Here is a 22,021-nt window from a genome sequence, read left to right on the forward strand (position 1 = left end):
CTCACTCACAACCAAACACTGTTCCATTTTGAATAAGAATATTATGTTTAATTATTCACACACATCATGCACCCATGCAATATGATGCAATACGGGCTTACTGCCGTGATCCGGAAAAATAAAGTTGTTAACACTCGCAGGTTTCTCAGAGGGGACGCCTTCTTCTACCTCCACTTTCTTATGAAAAAGCTAGATAATGTCAATTCCACTTTTTTGTATATAGCTATATCACATATGGATGCAATACTTGGTTATGAACTGAAGAAATGAACAGCGAACCTCTTATTGACATTTCATTATCCCTTATGAAGCTTTAGTTACTGCGCGACTGAATCAGGAAGAATGGGAGACAATACCAATGAGAAGAATATTTTCAGATAATTTCAGTCTAAAGACATCCGAGAAGAAGAATGAGCATTAAGCTCCCTCTAGTGGTGGCTAATAGCAGCTTCAATGAATAAGATGTAAAACAAAGGGCTTATCTTAAATTTGTGTTTTCAATAAAAAGTACTTTTATTCAATGACTGAAATGTTTCCAACCAAAGACCTCTTGCACATTTTAAACATGTTGAGAGGATATTAGTTCAACCTTTTGAGTTACATTAGACTTTGTGAGAAGTAGCTCTGAGACACATCTTTAACATTCTTCATGTGGGCATTTGCAATTTATTGGGATTTATTGCCTATCAGTAACAGTCAGCAACAATCACCTAATGGCCAGGTTGCCAGACTTTCCATATTGCAAATTTTGTTTTGAGCAGCACATCCTTCTTGATTAACAAACTCTTAAGTCCAAACGGATGTTAAACTCGTTTCACTGTGGAAAGTGACATCTTCCAGTTGACGATCAATTTAAGCCTTGGAGATTCTTGGCTTGTACCTAAAGCAATATGAACAATTTTCTTTCGTTTGAGTTACATGGTTTTAAACTTCAATATAACAGGGTCGTTCTACAAGACATTGACACAATGCTTTTTGATTCAAATTCATCATTAAAAGTTCAAAATCAGTCAGTTCTCGCCAATGATGAAATTGAATAAAAAAGAAATCTCACACTAAACCCCATCTATTATTTTCTACTTATGCTGTGTTTATGAAACATGCATTGCTTTAGACTTCAGAGGGAAGCAGGATCTTTAAAAACTACAGCTTGTTTACATTTTACAATAAAATTGTCCAAACAGACACTCCTGAGACCCACCTTTAGACCCACCTGATTTATAGCACTTTTCTCTTAATTGTCAAACATTTATTTTTTATTTCCACCTGGTGCTGTGGTGAGATCATGTTCTTTCCAGAAGGTACCAGTCTCTCCTGGTGCCACAGCTGCCAGCTCCCCACCACCCACTCTTGAACACCCCCCACTCCCCCTCCAAACCCATCAAGCATTTGCTGGTGAGTTCTCAGCTGTCTGCTCCCTAAATAGACCTTATCAGGAGCAAACCAACTTTAAGGGGTCACACAAACTTAAGTTCCTGTTTCAAAAAAGTTTTTCCTCACTGAGTCATCAATCAAACATTGGTTTCAATAGAAAATGTAGTACACTTTAATGTGTAATGATTTATACAGACCTGAATGCAGAGCTATTTTCCATAAAGCTTTGTATGTTTTGGAAAGTACCCCTTGTGTTTTGCGTGATCCACCTCAGCTCTGCCCCACCTCACTAAGATGCAATATAAATTGCAGCATTAGTGGTGTTTAGGTTTGAAAAGACAGAAGAAAGCTGATAAAACTACTCAAGACCACGAGTTTAGATCATCTCCATTGGGTAAAAAAAAAAAAAAACCTAAACGGAGGAAAGGTTAGACCAAGAGAACAAGCTGAAGGTACAGTAGCATCTGCAAAGACTTTGTTTTTTTGTTTTTTGTTTTTACTTGTAGCGAAGTGAATGGAAGGTATTCAGGGTAGTGAGAGTGTTACAGAATCAGGAGTGTGTCTTTCATTTAGAAATGACAGAGAATCATGAGGCTCACACTGGTGGGTTAAAATGATGCCCAAATAAGGTTTGAAGGGAGGCCATTTAAAGTTGGAGATAACACGTGTGGGGCCATTTGCTTCTGGACCCCCAGGTCAGGACAGAGCAGCGCAACCGTGAGAACAATACGACACAACATTTATTGAATATTGTCATAATAAGAGATGGTTATTATTTAGTCTTCATCTGTATATGAGGTATAAGGGATGGTATTGAATGAGCCTTGGATAAATGTTGCACTGCTAAAAGCTACTTATTATTGATATTTTCTATAAATTTAGGAAAATATGTGTTTAGCTCCTTTAAGTCATCTGTTCTCATCTAGAAGTTGTATGGATAATTTAGCTCTGTTAAAGGTTAACATTTTCCGTTGCTTTGAAATACAACATTTTATAGGCAGAACAGTTAACGTATCAATTAAGCACCGATCTGACATAACCAGACTCAAAATATGACATAACTTTCATCATTATTATTATTTTTTTTTCTTATCTATGAATTATGATTTCTGTCAGATGGGTGATCCAATCACATTAAAAGATGAAGGAAACAAACACTTTCAGGCTGGTGACATCGACAAGGCCATTGAATGCTACACCAACGCCCTGAAGGAGTGCACAGACAAAAAAATGCAGGCCGTGATTTACAGGAACAGATGTGCATGCTACCTGAAAAAGGTAACGCAATTGGAGAAAACGCATACAAATATTTGAACTTAAAGGAAAAATTTTGCCATATTTTATTCCATCTATTCTACTTGTTGCAGGAAAGCTATTCAAATGCAGTTTCTGATGCATCAAAAGGTAAAGTAGTTCATTAGGAAATTTAAGCAGCCAAAATTAGACATTTAGCATAGCAATTCAGTGCAAACCACTTGTTCTAGAGTTGACCTTTACTTCTGCCATACTGGTTCACAGCAATTGATGACGATGCATCTGATATTAAAGCCTTGTATCGCCGCTGTCAAGCTCTGGAGAAGCTGGGAAAGCTGGACATGGCTTTCAAAGATGTGCAGCGATGCGCCACCCTGGAGCCAAAGAACAAGACCTTCCTAGAGACTCTCCACAGGCTGGGAGCAGAAATTCAGGCCAAGGTTTGTCCATATTTGTTGTGGACAGAATAGAAAAAAAGACAACAAATGCTGGCAAAAAACAACATTTAACCTAAACCACCTTGCAAAAGTATTTATACTTTTATAACTCTTTTGAATTGTTGTTAGAAAAAAAAAAATCTGTAAAAGAAATAAAAGCTCTTTGCCCTGCTTTAATGACCCTGAACATATAGGCAGAGCTTGCGTGGTTTAGATCAAAATACATTCATAAATTAGAATGGCCTAGTCAAAGGTCAGACCTAAATCCAACTGAGAAGCTGTGGTATAATTAAAAACTGTTTTTCATAGAAGCTTTCCATCCAAACCCCCTGAGCTTGAACTGTGTAACATCACAGCCACAAAACACCAGTGTCACAAGTTTGTGGTTTTGATGTGCTGAAATGTGGGAAGGAGCGTGAATACTTTTGCAAGACACTTTTACATGCAGATCTCCTTCAATTCAAGATTTATTTTTATCTCTTCAGCTCAAGACAACATTTTCCACAGATTCGAGAGTACAGAACATGTTTGATATTCTTCTTGATGAGGAAATGGACAAAGAAAAGAAGGAAAAGGTTGGTTCTTTCAGTGGTTTGTAGATTAAGGAACTTTAAAAGCTTGGTGTGGGTATTTTAGCTTATGAAAATTCATTGGGATTTTTGTATGATCTATTGTTCCTGTTTACACCTAGGCGGCCAACAACCTGATTGTGTTGTCGAGAGAAGATGCTGGAGCAGAGAGAATCTTCCAGAACAACGGGGTGACTCTGCTGCTCAACATGGTTGAGACTGGGAAGCCAGAAATGATCCTGGCTGCAGTCCGAACTCTGTCTGGAATGTGCACTGGCCACAAAGCTCGGGTTAGTCAAGCTAAAGGACGAAATGGGAGGAAAAATACAAAATTACAATAGAGGCTGGAGCAACTAAAGTTCTGTAATCCACATCGCTCTCCACTTAACAGGCCATGGCCATTGTCAACATGGTGGGTGTTGATAAGATTTGCAGCATTATGGCACTGGACAATGAAGAAATTGCACTGGCAACATGTAACCTCTTCCAATGCATCAACGACTCTCTCACTGGTGGAGACACAAGGGATTATGGGAAGGAAGCATCTTTAGTTTTGGGTAAGAGAAAAACTTACAACATTTAAATCAAATATCCAGCTTTTGATCTACAGCTATATGAAAACGAATGAAGCCATTTTGTTGTTCATATTTATTTTTATTATAGAAATATATTTTTATTTTTACCTACAGATGCATCTAAAGATTTGAGAACCATTCTCCTTGCCCTCCTGGAGATGATATCCAATAAGAAGGTATCAGGTCATGGCAGAGACCAGGCACTGAACCTCCTCACCAAAAACGTCCCTTGTAGAGACAAGAAAGACAGAGACCACTCCAGGACCCTTTTCACCATTGATCACGGTGAGCCAGGCCTCTCCATATGAGATCCTCTGAGTTTCTGGCGGAAGCTCAGGTTTCATAATGAGATGCATGTCTTTATTTGCCAGGTCTGAAGAAGATCCTGAAGGTCTGCGGTCAGGTTCCCGAGCTGCCGGATCAGCTCCCTCTGACAGAGAACACACAGCTGATCGCCAGCGTGCTTCTCAACAAACTCTACGACGACCTGAAGTGCGACCCGGAGAGAGCCAACTTCAGGGAGATCTGCAATGAATATATCAAGTATGTGTGAAGATGTGGGCCAAATTTTGAACCTCTGGGTAAAAATGTGTGAAAAGCCTTAAAATATATTAACATAATCATAAAACAAGTTCCAACTTTAAACATGCTATTTTTACAGAAAGTCTCTTGTGATCCCCTTTAATCAATAGGACAGCACTTTGTCTTCTTCTATGATATCTTATATAAGTAGAGCATACAGACGGGGATCTGTGACCATTTATCTTTCCACAATCTCTCCTGATTGTCAAAAGTACTCCGTCCTCTCTAATACTCTTTTTTTCACTCATTACAGCTCCACCTTTCACTCATATATGACCAAAACCATGGCTCTAGTTAAGGTCCTGGTAGAGTTTAGTGAACTCCACAGGTTTATGCATGCTATGACAGGACACAAAATTATTTTCTCTAGCTTTTATGTAGATTGAATAACCACAAGATCCCCCTTATTGACGCAGTTGAAGGCATTTTTTTAAACCTCCCCTAGCATGCTATTCACTCTGCAAAGAGGGTCCTTTCTCCATATACCTTTATACATTCTTACCCCAAGAAAATAGAGCAACTGGTTCATATTTAAGACCAACTCAAAAAGTGAAAGTTATAGGTTAACATAATGATTGTAGCACCAGTGATTCTGGTAAGATCAGATTTTATCATAAGAATTTTTACAGTTGAATGAATCTGCAAAAATTAAAAATGTAATTTTTCTAAATGCTTAAGTGTGAGGTAAGCCTGTTGTAATAAAATAGTATTTAAACACTTCTGACACATCTTTACCAGAAGTACCAACAATCTTAATTTAGAAGTATGCTCATTAAGAAACTTCAATTAAACAGACACTGATTTGCTATTGTGCACCATTTCTCACCTTCTCCACTTCTTTGCTGCAGATCTAAAATTGATCCCAACAACATGGATAAGACTCTTCATGCCATCAACACCATCTCAGGGCTGCTGCAGGGTCCCTTTGAGGTCGGCAACTCTCTGGTGGGACAGCAGGGCGTCATGGAGATGATGGTGGCGCTGTGTGGCTCAGAGCGGGACGTGGACCAGATGGTCACCGTCGAGGCGCTGATCCACGCCTCCACGAAGATGAGTCGCGCCAGCTTCTTCATCACCAACGGCGTGTCGCTGCTTAAGGACATCTACAAGAAGACGAAGAATGAGAAGATTAAAATTCGTGCCCTGGTGGTGAGTGAACCAAAACCAGAGCAGAGTCAACTTTTCACCGTGCTTTGCAATAAGATTTATTTTGTCACATTTCAACCATTGATATCAGTGCACTGGTATTTTAAAAATCTGAAAAAGTTAAAAATGCTCATAACACTTGACACGTTTACCCTTTCTTAAAGACTAAAAAGAAGAAAACTATGAGAAGTTTTGCTTGAGATTTACCCTTACTCATGTAGGGAACACAGCAAACATGGAGAAGAAGGTGGTTATGGGAAACTATGGGAAGCTTTATGTGTGGTAGAAAACTGACAATGCACATAAGAATGAGCCCAGCATTAACAGAGTGACACAAATCAAAGACACCAGATTGAAATATAATTGAGAAGCTGAATCCAGATGTACAAATAATCTGAAGTTTTCTCAATCCAATCTGACTGAGCTTGACATGATTTGTCACATGAATAACTTTCCTTCCACTTCGCAAATATGCATTACTTGTTGGTCACACAAAGTACCATATAAAATACACAGAGGTTTGTGGTTGTCATTTGACAAAACTGGGTAAAGATTCCATAGGTGTACACACTTTTGCAGAATACAGTTTTTTGGGGGGGTTTTTGCAGGAAAAATAGTAATTCCAGCAAAAATTTTAAAGTGATGGAGCAAAACACATCATCTCATTTTGTTTTGTTTTGTCTTGTAAACTTTGAAGCTAAATATGTCCATCTACCCTGCAGGGTCTCTGTAAACTGGGTTCAGCTGGAGGTGATGATTACGGCTTAAGGCAGTTTGCTGAAGGTTCCACTGAGAAACTGGCCAAGCAGTGCAGAAAGTCAGTACTCAACACTTGGATTTAATATAATATTAAGCATAAATTATGTATAAACAGTTGAAATGCAACTACTGCAAGTATTACTGTCTCATATCTCATTATTTGTTTTGCCAGGTGGCTTTGTAATCCCCAGATTGATTCCAAAACAAGGAAGTGGGCTATAGAGGGTCTTGCCTATCTGACTAATGATGCTGATGTTAAAGATGACTTCGTGGAAGATGAGCTTGCAATGAAAGCCATGTTTGAGCTGGCAAAGGTAAAGACGTTAGATTATATTGTTGTATATTGTGCATCCTGTTCAAAACCCCCCAATGAGTCATTATGTGTCAGTTGGGGGGGGGAGGGGTATACTTCCTGTATGTATTGGTAATAAACAAGTTTGTCATTTTAAGTACATGTTTTAGACATGATAGTTGAAGATGCATTGTTTTCTACCAAAAGAAAGCATTACAAAATGCATGTGATATAAATTCTTCCTGCTTATAATGTATGTGCACTCCACTATGCTTAAACTGTGTAATAATTACATTAATTATCTCAGAATGTTCCACAAATTATGAAGTAAATTGTTTGAAACTTTAATTTGAAACAGCTAGCATAGCTGCAAGCAAAATATATTGACAGCATAATTAATTTCCACTGCTTTTCCTCTCTGATTTTTAGTCTAGGGATAAGACAATTGTATATGCAGTTGCTTGCACTCTGGTAAACTGCACCAACAGCTATGATAAGAAGGAAATCATCCCTGAGCTGGTTCAGCTGGCCAAGTTCTCTAAGCAGCATGTCCCTGAGCAACACCCCAAGGTAAGACCATGAGAGAAAACTCAGCCCGCTGTTCATGAGTCACAGGAAACACCATGTGCATGCTGACATGTCTGCACAAACCTTGCAAACAGTTTTTGTTCTCTTTCCTCAGGACAAGAAAGACTTTATTGAGAAGAGAGTAAAAAGGCTGCTGAAGGCTGGAGTCATTTCAGCTCTTGCTGTCATGGTCAAAGCAGACAGCGCTATCTTGACTGATCAGACGAAAGAGATGTTGGCACGGTAGGAAATACATGTGGAATTCCTTTTAAAAATTTCTTGACGTCTTCATGTAGCACAAATAATACCCCCATCTCCATCCTCACCCAGCTAAACCTGTCTTTCCTGTGTCTCTCATCAGCCCACTTCTCTTTGCTGTTTTGTAATTTGTATTCATTTTTGACTAATTATTTTTGGTTACAGTGCTTACAGTGGTGCAGTACCTTGTTAAAGTATAAATGCTACTTGAAACTTTCCATAGTTTGTTATGGTAAAACCTCAATGTATACTGTTCTGATTTTATGTGATAGAGCAACATGTATCAGCTGAACACACACAGTGTACACACCATTCAGACTTTTATTTGCAAACATGCTTTGAACCATGCATCATTTTCCTTCCACTTCATAGTAGTACTGTGTGTTGCTTCCTCTAACATATAAATTATGAAGTGAAGCTGGTGGCTGCAAAATGTGCAAAAGTTCAAGTGATGTGATTAAGGCAATGCACCTCCTGGGACTTGTGAAATTATTTTCTAAACAAATCTGCAGGGTTTTCTTGGCACTGACAGAGGATCCAAAAGACCGTGGCACGATAGTGGCGCATGGAGGGGGAAAGGTGAGTCATGCTCACATGAGATAAACACGTCAATTGTAATGGAAAGTGTTTCCAAACTGAAACTGTCTTAGAAAAACCTGTTTTGTTTCCTTTTTTTGCAAGCCTACTGTGCCTCCCTCCTTCTTCTCATTGTTCTTGAATATATTATAATTTAATCTCTTGCGCCCTCAGGCTCTGATACCTCTTGCCCTTGAAGGTACAGAAAAGGGAAAGGTGAAAGCAAGCTTTGCACTCGCCAAAATAGCCGCTGTTTCCAACCCAGAGATTGCCTTCCCTGGAGAAAGGGTAAAATTCTAAACTTTAGCTGTTTTCTTCATTCAGTGGCCATCAGATTCATTCCTACGTCTTAACTTCCTATCTTCTCACATTTTAATTTGAACTTTATTTTTTCCTGTTCATTTGACAAGAGATGTTAGATTATTTACTTAGCATTGTATTCGACTATTTTCTTTTTCTTCATCCTGTTAAGTTTCACCTGCACAGTAGAAACAGTTCTCTGCTGTTAAAACTTCAGTTCTTCTGGGACTCTTTCTTTTTTAACAGATATATGAAGTGATACGACCTCTAATCAGCCTGCTGCACACAGACAAAGAGGGAGCAGAGAACTACGAGGCTCTCCGAGGACTCACCAACATGGCTGGTTTCAGTGAAAAACTAAGGTAGCATTTTTAATGTCTTGTGATGCTGCGGTTGCACTACAGAAAAACGTAAACAAAAATCACTTCCCTAAAGTGCCTCAACTGCTTTGTTTAAATGTTTCCACTTGATTCTCTTGCAGGATAAAACTGGTGAAGGAGAAAGCTTTGCCAGAGATCGAGAACCACATGTTTGAAGAGAATGAAAAGATCAGACTGGCCGCCACTGAATGCATGTGCAATCTTGTAATATGCAAAGAGGTGAGAACAAATAGGATAACGCTGAGGTTGTTTATGCACAGATAATGCATGCCAAATGCAGATGAGCAAAGGTTGACAAGAAAATCGATCCTATGCGTTGTAGGTCCAAGCTCGTTACCTTGAGGATGGCAACGATAAGTTGAAGCTGCTGGTATTGCTCTGTGGAGAAGATGATGAAAAACTTCAGATAGCTGCAGCTGGAGGTCTGGCCATGATCACTGCTGCTGAGAAAAAGCTTTGCACCAAAATGACTCGTGTGGTATGCACTACTAGAATCTATTTTCGCTCCTATTTATTTATGAAGAGGGTCAGACAATGACTGAGTGTTCATTTTCTCCCAATCAGACAGTACAGTGGCTGGAGATCCTGCAGAGGTTATGTCTCCATACCAACCCTAGCATCCAGCACAGAGGCCTGGTGATTCTGTACAACATGCTAAACTCTGACGACTTCGAGTTGGCTAAGAAACTGATCGAGAGTGAGATCCTGGAAATCCTCACTGTGATTGGCAAAGCAGAGGACAATCCCAAGAGGCAGGATCCTATTGACGTGGCACGCACATGTCTGGTCAAAGCCATGGATCTCGGTCTCATCAAGCCCTTCACAAGTCCTTCATAAGCAAAAATAAAAAATGGCTCAAACAACAGCAAAAATGTTTTTATTTCTTAACTTATTTACTTCCTCAGAAAGAGACTATTTGTTCAGATAGTTTAAGTACGCATCAGTCTGCAGCTAAATATCTAAATATGTTCCTCTAAAATAAAAGACAGCTGTTTTGTTTTCTATAATTATTGTTTTTAGTTAGCTCATAGTGAGAAACTGTTTTCCAGTGTGCAGCTTCTTTTCTTACATTTCTCTGTGCTTGCGTTGGTGAAATTATTTGTTAGTGCTGATTTGTAACTTGGCTTTATCTTTTTTAAACTGACTTGTTTGTGTAATTTAGGTTTCACGTTAATTAAATATATGTCGAATAAACAGCACCTACACTGCTGTGACTTTTGTATTTTATTTTTTCCAGTCTGTCACATAAACGTTTAAGATCATAAAAAGATCAGACAAGATAACCTGGTGGACTTCTACATTGTGTGATTTTGTGTGGTGATCAGACAAACCACAAGACACCAACTCTGGATTCGGAGGCGGTTTCCGTTTATTCAACCTGACAATCTGGAGATATTAGCATTAGCACAAAGCATGGATCTCCAGCCCAATCTAAACAAAATAGTAGTTTTAGAACGCATTGCACATCGTGTTCATAACAAAACCATGTGTTTAGTACCACCAAATGTTATAATGGTGTAATAATGAGTTAAGTGACAATATTCAAACACCTATCATTAATACAGAAAGGAAAACATAAACATCTGAACAATGTAAATAAAAGGATTGTCTGTTTTGTACTGGAAGATTGAGATGTACAACGAGAAAAAGAATGGTAACTGGTCTGTTGGTCAGGTAGTCCAGGTGTTTATTGAGGCCTCCACCTGTCCTAAATACACTTAACTGGAGAAATCAAAGAATATGATCCTCATGTGATCCTCCAGTCAGATAACAGTGGGTTTGCTGAAGCAGGTGTTTGCTGCTTATCACCAACGCCATGGGGAAACTGTAGGGGGTGCATTGGCGGTTCCAATCCGGGACGATTGTAACAGGTGTTATGCCCAGAAATGCATGCCTGCCGAGAATTGCATCCCCTGTCGCGGTCGCGGGAGCGCGCATCTTTCTAAACTCTCGCATTTTAATGAGGAAACGGACTGAAATATGACCGAAGACGAAACTTTTAAAGATATTCGTAACAATATCACGTTTCTTAAACATGTCAGCCTTAAAACGGTGGGTTTTATATCGCAGATTAATTGAAATAAATACGGTTTTTACACATTTATTGAGACAAATGAGTCGAACGTTTTTCAGTCCGTGTCTGAAGAAAATGCTCTCCGCATTTGGTTTGAAATTTCCCGATTTTTCTTTTAACATCATATTAGCTTAAAGTATTACAAAACAGAGGCCCATTATGTAGAACATTTTATATCATGCTTAACTGTCTAGCATATTAATGTAGAGGGGATGCATTTTAATGACTGAGCCTGCCAATATTTGTATCCCCTGTCTATTGTTGATATGAAACGTATAGCAGTTGCACAGAGAATAAGTGTCATTACGTAGAAAAGGTGAAGTCCCTCTTAACTCTTCATTTCTTCAAGTTAGCAGAGGGATGCATTTTCTGGCATAGCAAATTATTACCTTGCCAATATATGTAGGCCTTATATATTTTCCACAAATATAATTCTACTGATACAAAATGTATACCAGCAGTTCATAAAACAAGTGTGATTGTATAGAAAAAGTAATTTCACTCTTGACTCTTTATTTCTCCATGTAAGCAGGGGATGCATGTACAGCAAAGCCTATTATTAGCCTGCCAAAATATGCATGGCCTCTCCATGTTCTTCAAATATTATCCTATCGATATAAAACCCATACCAGTAATTCATAGAACATCTCTGATTATGTAGAAAAAGTTATTTCACTCTAAACTCTTTATTTATCCAAGTTAGCAGGGGATGCATTTTGTGGCAATATGGATGTCGAGCCTGCCAAAATATGCATGCCTTATTTATTTTGATCTATATATGAAATTTACATATTACGTTTTATTATTATGTAGCATGGTCAGTTATGATATCGTTAAAAATGTCATGTTCAACATTTGGATTTAATGTCGTAATAACCATTTACAATTCCAATTGTCTGTTTTGTAATTGTAAATGATTCCTTTTCTAAAAAATTTAAATTATTGAGAGCATCATTTTATATGAACAAATTTCTATTTATTGTTCGATACAGTTATTGTGTGCACTTAAAAGTCACACTTGTCTATATAACCAGTGTCCTACTTATGCATATTGCACACATTTATGTTATTCTTTAGCACTGTTTGCTTTTTCATGCTATGATTGCTGAAACAAAATATCACAGACATAATATTGTATCAGAAAGTATTAAGAAATCGTTAGTTTTGTTACATTTATTGTTAAAGAAATAGATAATCAAGGAATTTTGATAAACCTATAAGTCCATATTGCCCATCCATATTCCACTATACTTGCACCGCCTCTCTATTTTTAACCCCAAAACTCACTTCATTATTCCACAATACAAGTGAAAAATAAATATAAATATTCTGAAAATCAAGTCTGCGAAGAAAGTGAGATACTTCTTTTCTACAAGTGAAATTTTTCTTTTGAAGTGTAGATGTGACTTGAAAAACCACACTGTTTGCATCATTTTCAATATAAATACAATATATATATATGTAATACAAATGCAAACTTCAGCATAAAGAGATCTGTAGACCACGAAGGAGGCGGGGCTTAATTATCCAATTAAGAGCATAGTTAACCATAGTGGAGCATATCAAACTATTCAGTTTGACTCTGTTCATTCTGGTTGGTCCTGGTGGTCGGAGTTCTTGTTATTTTCATTAGAAAATATGGACCCTAAGCTTTTTGAAACCATTTTTAAATACAAAGTTCATGGTTCTTACAAGAGTGGTTTTTCAAAGGCACAGAAAGCTGAAATTCGTCGCAAAGCGAAAAACTACGAAGTTGAAGGTCAGTATTATTCTGAAGTCTTCTGTAATTGTATCTGTTCTTTTTCTGAATGTATTACTTTCAATACATTCTTATTGTTTTTGTTATGTGAATAGAATGTTAACAGTACAGTCTACAGTGTTATCTTTGTTTTTAAAACTACTCAAAGCATTTTTTACTAAGGGAAGAAATTTAACTGAATTATATGGCTTGTTAGTTGTGAGTATACAAACCAAATGAAAGTTTTGAATTTACATTAATTGCAGCATTAAAGTGGAATGGATATGTCTAAGTCGATATTTTGTTTTGAATACTGTTACTTTGATATGGCATATAAATATACTCTGTGTTTAAAATAAATTTTTTTCAAAAGCTTTTTGAACAGACTTATTTACATATAACATTTTTCCAAAATAAGTGTTTTCTGTTACTTATTTGTTGGTGGTAGGACAAGAACTGTTGTATGTGAAAGGCCAGGGAAGAGATTTAAAATTAAAAGTTGTCTGTGGTGCAACAAAAGCCAACGAAATCTTCTTGGCTTTCCATGCAAGTGCCTCGGGAGGTCACACTGGCCAAAAGAAAACACGAGATGCCATTGCTAGACGCTTCTACTGGCCTGGAATGACAGCAGACATAAACAAATGGGTAAAAACACATATAAAATAATTGAATACATGCCTAAATCAAATGTGTATATATATATATATATATGTATATATATATATATATATATATACATATATATATATATATATATGTATATATATATCTCCCGAAACTTTGGTTGAGACTTTAGCAGGAAACCTGTTGTACAGATGTTTACCAACAGGGGGAGCTGGTTCCACAAAATCAAACCAGAAAACAAAAGAAATAGGCACAACGGATCTCAATAAATAATAACCGAACAAAGAAAAACGTTCACTCTGATAAAACATCAACCTGGTGTTTGCCATCAGGACGCGCCTCTGTCATTATTCTCCTTCCACCCTTCTTATTTGATGATCCTGTATGTCCGCCGTCTGACCGTCCTGCGATGCATCCTGCAGATAAAAGTGAGTCGGTTGGTCTTTTGCCCGGCCCGAGCCGCCTCTCAGAACTGCACGGCGCTGGGCGGGATGTCAAACATGGACGGGTCGAACTCCTGGCCCCTGAAAGCTGGCTGGATAGCTCAATAGATAAGGCATCGGTATACCACCCGAGAGGGCAGGGTTCGAATCCAGTCTGGGTCCTTAGGCAAGACCCTTCAAGCCTTCAAGCTACTGCCTACCTCATACCATGAGAGACACAAAAATGCATAACATGCCGGCTCAGACGTCGCCCGGCCTGTGTCAGGTGTTGGGGAACCAGAGCACCTTGATGACAAATGGGCTACTGGAACAAGACGGAAATGGGCGAGAGATGAAAATGTGGATCTGTTGGAATGCTACTACTCAAGTAACCCTAATCAGAGAGGTTACATGCAAAGACTGGTGAAGGAATGGTTACTTCGACATCCCCAGTCAACACTAAGCGCTAAACAACTAGTAGCTCAGTGTTCCAACATCCGCAAACGGCAACGAATAAGGCAAGTCCTGAGAAGCCAGCTCAATGGGAAGAACAAAATCCGCGCAATAAACAGCTATGCCCTGCCAGTAATCAGATACCCTGCTGGAATAATTAGCTGGCCAAAGGAGGAGATAAAAGCCACTGATATTAAGACTAGAAAACTACTAACAATGCATGGAGGATTCCATCCCAAATCCAGCACCCTGAGACTGTACACGAGCCGCAAGGAAGGAGGCAGAGGACTAGTGAGTGTGAGAACCACAGTCCAGGACGAAACAGACAACAGGGAACGGAGGTTGAGGTGCCAGAGAGGTTGTCCTGCCAGAGATACCATCATGGCAGGATGGTATTTGCTGGTGGTACATGGGATGTACCACCAGCAAATAACCCAAGTGGCTGATATCAGTAAATCCTACCAATGGCTGGAAAAAGCTGGACTCAAGGACCTCAGAGGCCCTCATCCTGGCCGCCCAGGAACAGGCCCTAAACACCAGAGCAATAGAGGCCCAGATATACCACACCAGACAAGACCCAAGGTGTAGGTTGTGCAAGGAGGCCCCTGAGACAGTCCAGCACATAACAGCAGGGTGCAAGATACTGGCAGGGAAAGCGTACATGGAACGACATAACCAAGTTGCAGGCTGTGCAGAATATGGACTGGAAACCCCGAGATCAAAGTGGGAAACACCCCCAAAGGTGGCGGAGAACGCCAGAGCTAAGATCCTGTGGGACTTCCAGATCCAGACAGACAAAATGGTAATGGCGAACCAACCAGACATTGTCGTAGTGGATAAACAACAGAGGAAAGCCGTTGTGATAGATGTAGCAATACCAAGCGACTGCAACATCAGGAAAAAGGAGCACGAGAAACTAGAGAAATACCAGGGCCTCAGAGAGGAACTGGAGAGGGCCTGGAAGGTGAAGACCACAGTGGTGCCTGTGGTCATCGGGGCCCCCGGTCATGTTTGGACTTAGGACCAAAAAACAGATGACTACAAAGTTTTCCCCTTTTTTTCTTATGTTTGGACGTGAAGCTCGATATCCGTTTGAGATCCCAGAGAAATATGAGGTTTGAAACATTAAAAGTAAAATTTCAATTGTCTTACAATAACACGTCAATTACACATGTTCTTCAAGTCAGACATTGATGTGTGTTATAGATCAACAACACTGTTGAGCAGGTTATGGAGGAAGAGACTGTGACAGAATGCATAAAGCATTTGGATGCCATTAAAGAGGTCATTGAGGCAAATGTGACCAGATCAACAACAATGACAAAAAAAAGGCTGCGCTCAGCCAGCAGAAACGTGTCATTCAGTGTAGGAGAGTTGGTTTTGAGGCAAAATGTGAGGAGTCAACAAAGAAAAGGGGGTAAGTTGGAGCCCAACTTTCTTGGACCTTTCAAAATATCAGCCCTCCAGGGAAAGAGTGCTGACCTTATTTCAGAAAATGGAGCACTGTTTAAAAATATCAGTATCGACCATCTCAAACACTTCAAACCAGAAAATCCACGAATTCCACATAAGATGACCACACAAAAAACAGAAAATCCAACATCTGCTCCTCCAGCCCCTCCGACCACCTCTCCTCCAGCCTCTCCTCCAGCCCCTCCGATCACCTCTCCTCCAGTCCCTCCGATCACCTCTCCTCCAGTCCCTCCGACCACCTCTCCTCCAGCCCCTCTGACCACCTTTGCTACAGTCCTTCCAACCACCATGTCTGACACGATTTCAACAGGTATAATGTCATGTGGAAATTACATTGACCTTGCATAATTTAATCAGTGTTAGAATGTGTTTTGATATTTTCAAATTTTTATATAAAATAAGTAATCATAAAATCTACATTGGCATCATATTTTACATGTTCTTTTGTATTTATGACTAATATTTGTATTTCTGAAATATTTCTTAGTTTTAAACAAGGTGTGGGGAGGAACACATAAAGACACATATGTCCTACTGTCGAAGATTGGACCCTACAAATTATTTAGCTCGGACTTTGCCAGAATTTGTCCGGGACAGGAGCTGGAGAGTGAGGTACCTTAATTTCAATAAATCAATGGATGGATGGATATCACTGTCTCTGTCCTGCTAGATCAGGCTTTCAAATGCACTTATAATAAACTTTTAGAGAAGCTATGCATTAAACTTGCTCTTTTTAAATATGACTCTTTTCAGGTTATTAATGCCTACCTACATCTGATGGTTAATAACTACAATAGGAATCATCAGGAAAAAGCCAGAGTAATTGACAGCTTTGAAATGTCACGGATTTGGCTCAAAAAAAGTTCCAGGTTAAAGGTTTGTGTGGAAAACCTTTTAAATTTGAAATTACATTTGATATTATGAAGTGTTATAATTAATTTTTCAACTTTTCCATGTAATTTTTTGTCTTAGATTGATCCAGAAAAGTTCAAGATAATAGTGGGTATTGTTAATGAAAGTCACCATTGGATGCTAGTGGTAAGAAGCAAATGCTTTTTAAATATTTTTTTACTTATTGAAGGACATGTCTTTCTTTGTAATTGTGTGAGAACAAGAAAGACTTTTATAAAATGAAATATAAAATGATTGGAAATGTCAATAAAACTATAACACAAATACACCGAAAGTCACAACAACTGATTTTTATTCTTTAAAGTATTAATTGAATTGGGCACTTCTTAATTTATATTGTTACTGAAAAATCCTGAGTTGGGCATTACCTTTTCATCCTTAGGTAATTTATCCACTTGAAAAAAGGACAGTTTTCCTTAACTCACTTGGAGAGTCCCAAAAGGATGTGAAGAGGTGCTTGGAAGCAACAAGGTGAAAAAAACAAGAACAATTATTGTTTATTATAATCAAATATGTCATAACTGGATAACTAGAATGTTAATTTAACATTTTATCCTCTCAACAAGGGCATTTATGAGAAGCAAAGGGATGAAAGTCTCCAGGTGGAAATGTGAAACTGTCACCCATGCCATCCAACAAGACATGGTTTCTTGTGGTGTGTTTGCACTTAAAGTAAGTGCTGTTTATATGGTAGTTTATGTTTTTGATGTGAAATAAAGATTAATATGAAAGTGGTGGTCTAATAATCACATTACCATTAAACTAATGCTATTTTGCATCAGTAGACCTTTTAAGATGATGAACAGCTTTGGCTAACTTAAGCTGTGCATTTCTGCCTAAAATATAATGTAGTCAATGAATTCTATTGCTTTATTACATGGTTGATTTATGTTAACGACAATGGAAAGAGTCTGAAATAAGTATAGCAACAATATTTAAATATTCACAAATGCCATGTCCTGTATATGACAGTATAATACTTTGACAAATATTTTGTCCTTTATAGTGTGTCTACTGTTAATCTTCTTTCTTTTTTCCAAAAATCATATTTGTCTTTACAGTTTGCAGAGTGCATACTGGAAAACAAGGACCTGAACTTTCCATCGACAGCAGAAGCTGTTAAAACCATGCGACTCAACATTTCTTCCACACTTCTTTCTGAATCAGGTGTCTATTTGAATTTTTTTTATTCAGTTCCTATGTGTGTGGGATAAAATGTTGTGTGTAAAATCATGCATGCACCAAAGAATTGTTAGGTTAGCTATTTTATCTAACTAGAAATATTAAAATATTGAACTTTGCAGATGTGTGAAGTACAATCGTGTTAGTGTTTATATCAAATTCAATTAGTAAAGAACATTTCAATACACCTGGCCTTGATCTCTATCAAATAAATTACACATAACAATGCCCAATGTAAAACTATTGATGCAAAAAACATAATTAACAAACTTAAAATTGTTCTAGGATACAATTACACTTTTCTTGAGTAGCTTTAATGTAACATAAAAAGCAAAAAGGATTTGCAGTTTTTGAAAGTACAAAACTGGAATGAGATGTATCATGTGAACCCTTATATTCATTACTGTGTTTCATAAAATTAACATTTACAAAATGACAACTTTCACAAGATATATATATATATATATATATATATATATATATATATATATATATATATATATATATATATATGTATGTAGACATATTAACATTTTCTGAATGCCATTTTTATACTTTCAGTCGCATAAGTTGGAGGAAATTATAAAAAAGTAAACACTAAGTTATACTTTCTTTTACCATAAATCCCAGAAATACCTTAAATACATGTGTTTCAATTCATGAGTAGACAGACACCATGTGCGCCTGCCTAATATACCAATATGATGTGCAGTTTTTATTACTTGTATTACTTTATGAGACCAAACATTATCAAAAAGGGATGATTAGACGACTGAGATACACACAGAGGATTATTGTTGTTCAACTTTCTAAAGAGCACTAACAAATGTAATTATTTAAAAAAATAAAAAAAAATACCATTAAGTTTATTTTATAACATTGGTTTAAAGTTGCGGTTTGTTTTTCTGTAGAGTCAGTGGAGAACCTCTGCAGACACTGTGGCAGTGAGGACAAAGATCATTTGTGGGTAAGACAACAATGTAATGCATTGAAAAATAAATTCAAGCAAACCATATACCATCCTTAAAATAGTTGCAAAGTATTTATATATACAAAAAAAAAAAAAATCATAATAAAATAAATAAACACCCAAGGAAGGTAAGTGGAAAGTTGTTTAAGTTTTTTTTTAAGTACAGTCATAAAACATTAAACACAGTTGCTTATGGTCCTAGAATTTCTTTACCTCCATACATGTCAGGAACAGGCTGTCATCTCCGCAAATATTGGGCTACCAAGCATATATAGATGATTAAGAAGAAGCTTTATGTTGACAAAACCCAATATAGCTTCAGTAAAAAGATAAGGACCTAAAAACATTCTTTATGTTGAATATTCTTTGTTATTACTTGACCATTTTGATTTTTTTATTTACAGATCGCATGTGACAGATGCAACTGGTGGTACCACCAAGACTGCATTAACTTCAAACAAACCAACACAGACTACTGCTGTGAAATGTGTTTGTAGATTTAATGTTTGCAGCAATATTCATCATAAATGACTGCAGTTCAGTAGATTAGTAGTTTAAACTTGACAATTTTTTTTCACGTAACTGGTTTTCCAAAAATTGCTGTTATGAATATTCTTTTGTTGAATATAATAAAATATTGATTTAATTTGTATCTTAAACAAAAATAAAAATTGTTTGTGCATGCTTTACATTTAGCAAAGTTGTAATGTGAGATTTATTTTCTTCAGTATCCTTTTAATGGTTATCATAAAGAAATAACATTTTCTACATGTTCACATTTGTTCCCTCATCTGCTGGTATGAGTTTCACATCAATAGGATAAAGTTTGAGGAAAATAGGTAGGGCATGGAGATTTTGGCAGACTAATAATAGGTTTTCCAAAAAATGCATCCCCTGCTAACTTGGATAAATAAAGAGTTTAGAGTGAAATAGCTTTTTCTACATAATAAGAGTAGTTGTATGAACTTCTGGTATGAATTTCATAGCAATAGGATAACATTTGAGGAAAATAGATAGGGCATGCATATTTTGGCAGGCTCGACATCCATATTGCCAAAAAATGCATCCCCTGCTAACTTGGATAAATAAAGAGTTTAGAGTGAAATAACTTTTTCTACATAATCAGAGTAGTTGTATGAACTACTGGTATGAATTTCAAAGCAATAGAATAAAATTTGAGGAAAATAGATAGGGCATGCATATTTTGGCAGGCTCGACATCCATATTGCCACAAAATGCATCCCCTGCTAACTTGGATAAATAAAGAGTTTAGAGTGAAATAGCTTTTTCTACACAATAAGAGTAGTTGTATGAACTTCTGGTATGAATTTCATAGCAATAGGATAAAATTTGAGGAAAATAGATAGGGCATGCATATTTTGGCAGGCTCGACATCCATATTGCCAAAAAATGCATCCCCTGCTAACTTGGATAAATAAAGAGTTTAGAGTGAAATAACTTTTTCTACATAATCAGAGTAGTTGTATGAACTGCTGGTATGAATTTCATAGCAATAGGATAAAATTTGAGGAAAATAGGTAGGGCATGCATATTTTGGCAGGCTCGACATCCATATTGCCAAAAAATGCATCCCCTGCTAACTTGGATAAATAAAGAGTTTAGAGTGAAATAACTTTTTCTACATAATCAGAGTAGTTGTATGAACTGCTGGTATGAATTTCATAGCAATAGGATAAAATTTGAGGAAAATAGGTAGGGCATGCATATTTTGGCAGGCTCGACATCCATATTGCCAAAAAATGCATCCCCTGCTAACTTGGATAAATAAAGAGTTTAGAGTGAAATAGCTTTTTCTACATAATCAGAGTAGTTGTATGAACTGCTGGTATGAATTTCATAGCAATAGGATAAAATTTGAGGAAAATAGGTAGGGCATGCATATTTTGGCAGGCTCGACATCCATATTGCCAAAAAATGCATCCCCTGCTAACTTGGATAAATAAAGAGTTTAGAGTGAAATAACTTTTTCTACATAATCAGAGTAGTTGTATGAACTGCTGGTATGAATTTCATAGCAATAGGATAAAATTTGAGGAAAATAGGTAGGGCATGCATATTTTGGCAGGCTCGACATCCATATTGCCAAAAAATGCATCCCCTGCTAACTTGGATAAATAAAGAGTTTAGAGTGAAATAACTTTTTCTACAAAATCACACTTGTTCTATGAACTGCTGATATAAGTTTTAAATCAATAGGATAAAATTTGAGGAAAATAGATAGGGCATGCATATTTTGGCAGGCTCGACATCCATATTGCCACAAAATGCATCCCCTGCTAACTTGGATAAATAAAGAGTTTAGAGTGAAATAACTTTTTCTACATAATCAGAGATGTTCTATGAATTACTGGTATGGGTTTTATATCGATAGGATAATATTTGAAGAACATGGAGAGGCCATGCATATTTTGGCAGGCTAATAATAGGCTTTGCTGTACATGCATCCCCTGCTTACATGGAGAAATAAAGAGTCAAGAGTGAAATTACTTTTTCTATACAATCACACTTGTTTTATGAACTGCTGGTATACATTTTGTATCAGTAGAATTATATTTGTGGAAAATATATAAGGCCTACATATATTGGCAAGGTAATAATTTGCTATGCCAGAAAATGCATCCCTCTGCTAACTTGAAGAAATGAAGAGTTAAGAGGGACTTCACCTTTTCTACGTAATGACACTTATTCTCTGTGCAACTGCTATACGTTTCATATCAACAATAGACAGGGGATACAAATATTGGCAGGCTCAGTCATTAAAATGCATCCCCTCTACATTAATATGCTAGACAGTTAAGCATGATATAAAATGTTCTACATAATGGGCCTCTGTTTTGTAATACTTTAAGCTAATATGATGTTAAAAGAAAAATCGGGAAATTTCAAACCAAATGCGGAGAGCATTTTCTTCAGACACGGACTGAAAAACGTTCGACTCATTTGTCTCAATAAATGTGTAAAAACCGTATTTATTTCAATTAATCTGCGATATAAAACCCACCGTTTTAAGGCTGACATGTTTAAGAAACGTGATATTGTTACGAATATCTTTAAAAGTTTCGTCTTCGGTCATATTTCAGTCC

The 22,021-nt window shown here is 37.2% G+C and overlaps 2 protein-coding genes across 2 annotated transcripts; both read left to right on the forward strand.

Annotated features, from left to right (window-relative positions):
* Positions 1–1,689: 1,689 nt before the first annotated feature.
* Positions 1,690–10,283, forward strand: unc45b (unc-45 myosin chaperone B). Its single transcript, XM_032579705.1, has 20 exons — positions 1,690–1,826; positions 2,491–2,652; positions 2,742–2,778; positions 2,893–3,068; positions 3,551–3,640; positions 3,757–3,924; positions 4,026–4,191; positions 4,324–4,494; positions 4,581–4,752; positions 5,640–5,940; positions 6,660–6,754; positions 6,869–7,010; positions 7,418–7,558; positions 7,671–7,798; positions 8,326–8,392; positions 8,564–8,677; positions 8,936–9,051; positions 9,171–9,288; positions 9,392–9,547; positions 9,634–10,283. The coding sequence occupies exons 2-20, from the start codon at positions 2,491–2,493 to the stop codon at positions 9,904–9,906; spliced, it is 2,793 nt and encodes a 930-aa protein (XP_032435596.1). The 5' UTR covers positions 1,690–1,826; the 3' UTR covers positions 9,907–10,283.
* Positions 10,284–15,388: 5,105 nt separating this feature from the next.
* On the forward strand, positions 15,389–18,249 carry LOC116730458 (uncharacterized). Its single transcript, XM_032579706.1, has 8 exons — positions 15,389–15,495; positions 15,587–16,163; positions 16,341–16,465; positions 16,607–16,729; positions 16,826–16,891; positions 17,148–17,236; positions 17,332–17,437; positions 17,827–18,249. Exons 1-8 carry the CDS (start codon positions 15,415–15,417, stop codon positions 17,977–17,979), a joined length of 1,320 nt encoding a protein of 439 aa, XP_032435597.1. The 5' UTR covers positions 15,389–15,414; the 3' UTR covers positions 17,980–18,249.
* Positions 18,250–22,021: the final 3,772 nt, after the last annotated feature.

The sequence above is a fragment of the Xiphophorus hellerii genome, chromosome 12 (assembly GCF_003331165.1).
Source record: "Xiphophorus hellerii strain 12219 chromosome 12, Xiphophorus_hellerii-4.1, whole genome shotgun sequence".
Taxonomy (NCBI): Eukaryota; Metazoa; Chordata; class Actinopteri; order Cyprinodontiformes; family Poeciliidae; genus Xiphophorus; species Xiphophorus hellerii.

Bases quoted from the DNA above. Each gene is read 5' to 3' on its own strand.
- unc45b (XM_032579705.1), top strand. From the start codon at position 2,491: ATGGGTGATCCAATCACATTAAAAGATGAAGGAAACAAACACTTTCAG. The intron at 7,559-7,670 runs GTAAGACCATGA...CTCTTTCCTCAG, and splicing joins TCCCTGAGCAACACCCCAAG to GACAAGAAAGACTTTATTGA. The intron at 7,799-8,325 runs GTAGGAAATACA...ACAAATCTGCAG, and splicing joins ACGAAAGAGATGTTGGCACG to GGTTTTCTTGGCACTGACAG.
- LOC116730458 (XM_032579706.1), top strand. From the start codon at position 15,415: ATGACTACAAAGTTTTCCCCTTTTTTTCTTATGTTTGGACGTGAAGCT. The intron at 15,496-15,586 runs GTTTGAAACATT...TGTGTGTTATAG, and splicing joins AGATCCCAGAGAAATATGAG to ATCAACAACACTGTTGAGCA. The intron at 16,730-16,825 runs GTTTGTGTGGAA...TTTTTGTCTTAG, and splicing joins AAAAAAGTTCCAGGTTAAAG to ATTGATCCAGAAAAGTTCAA.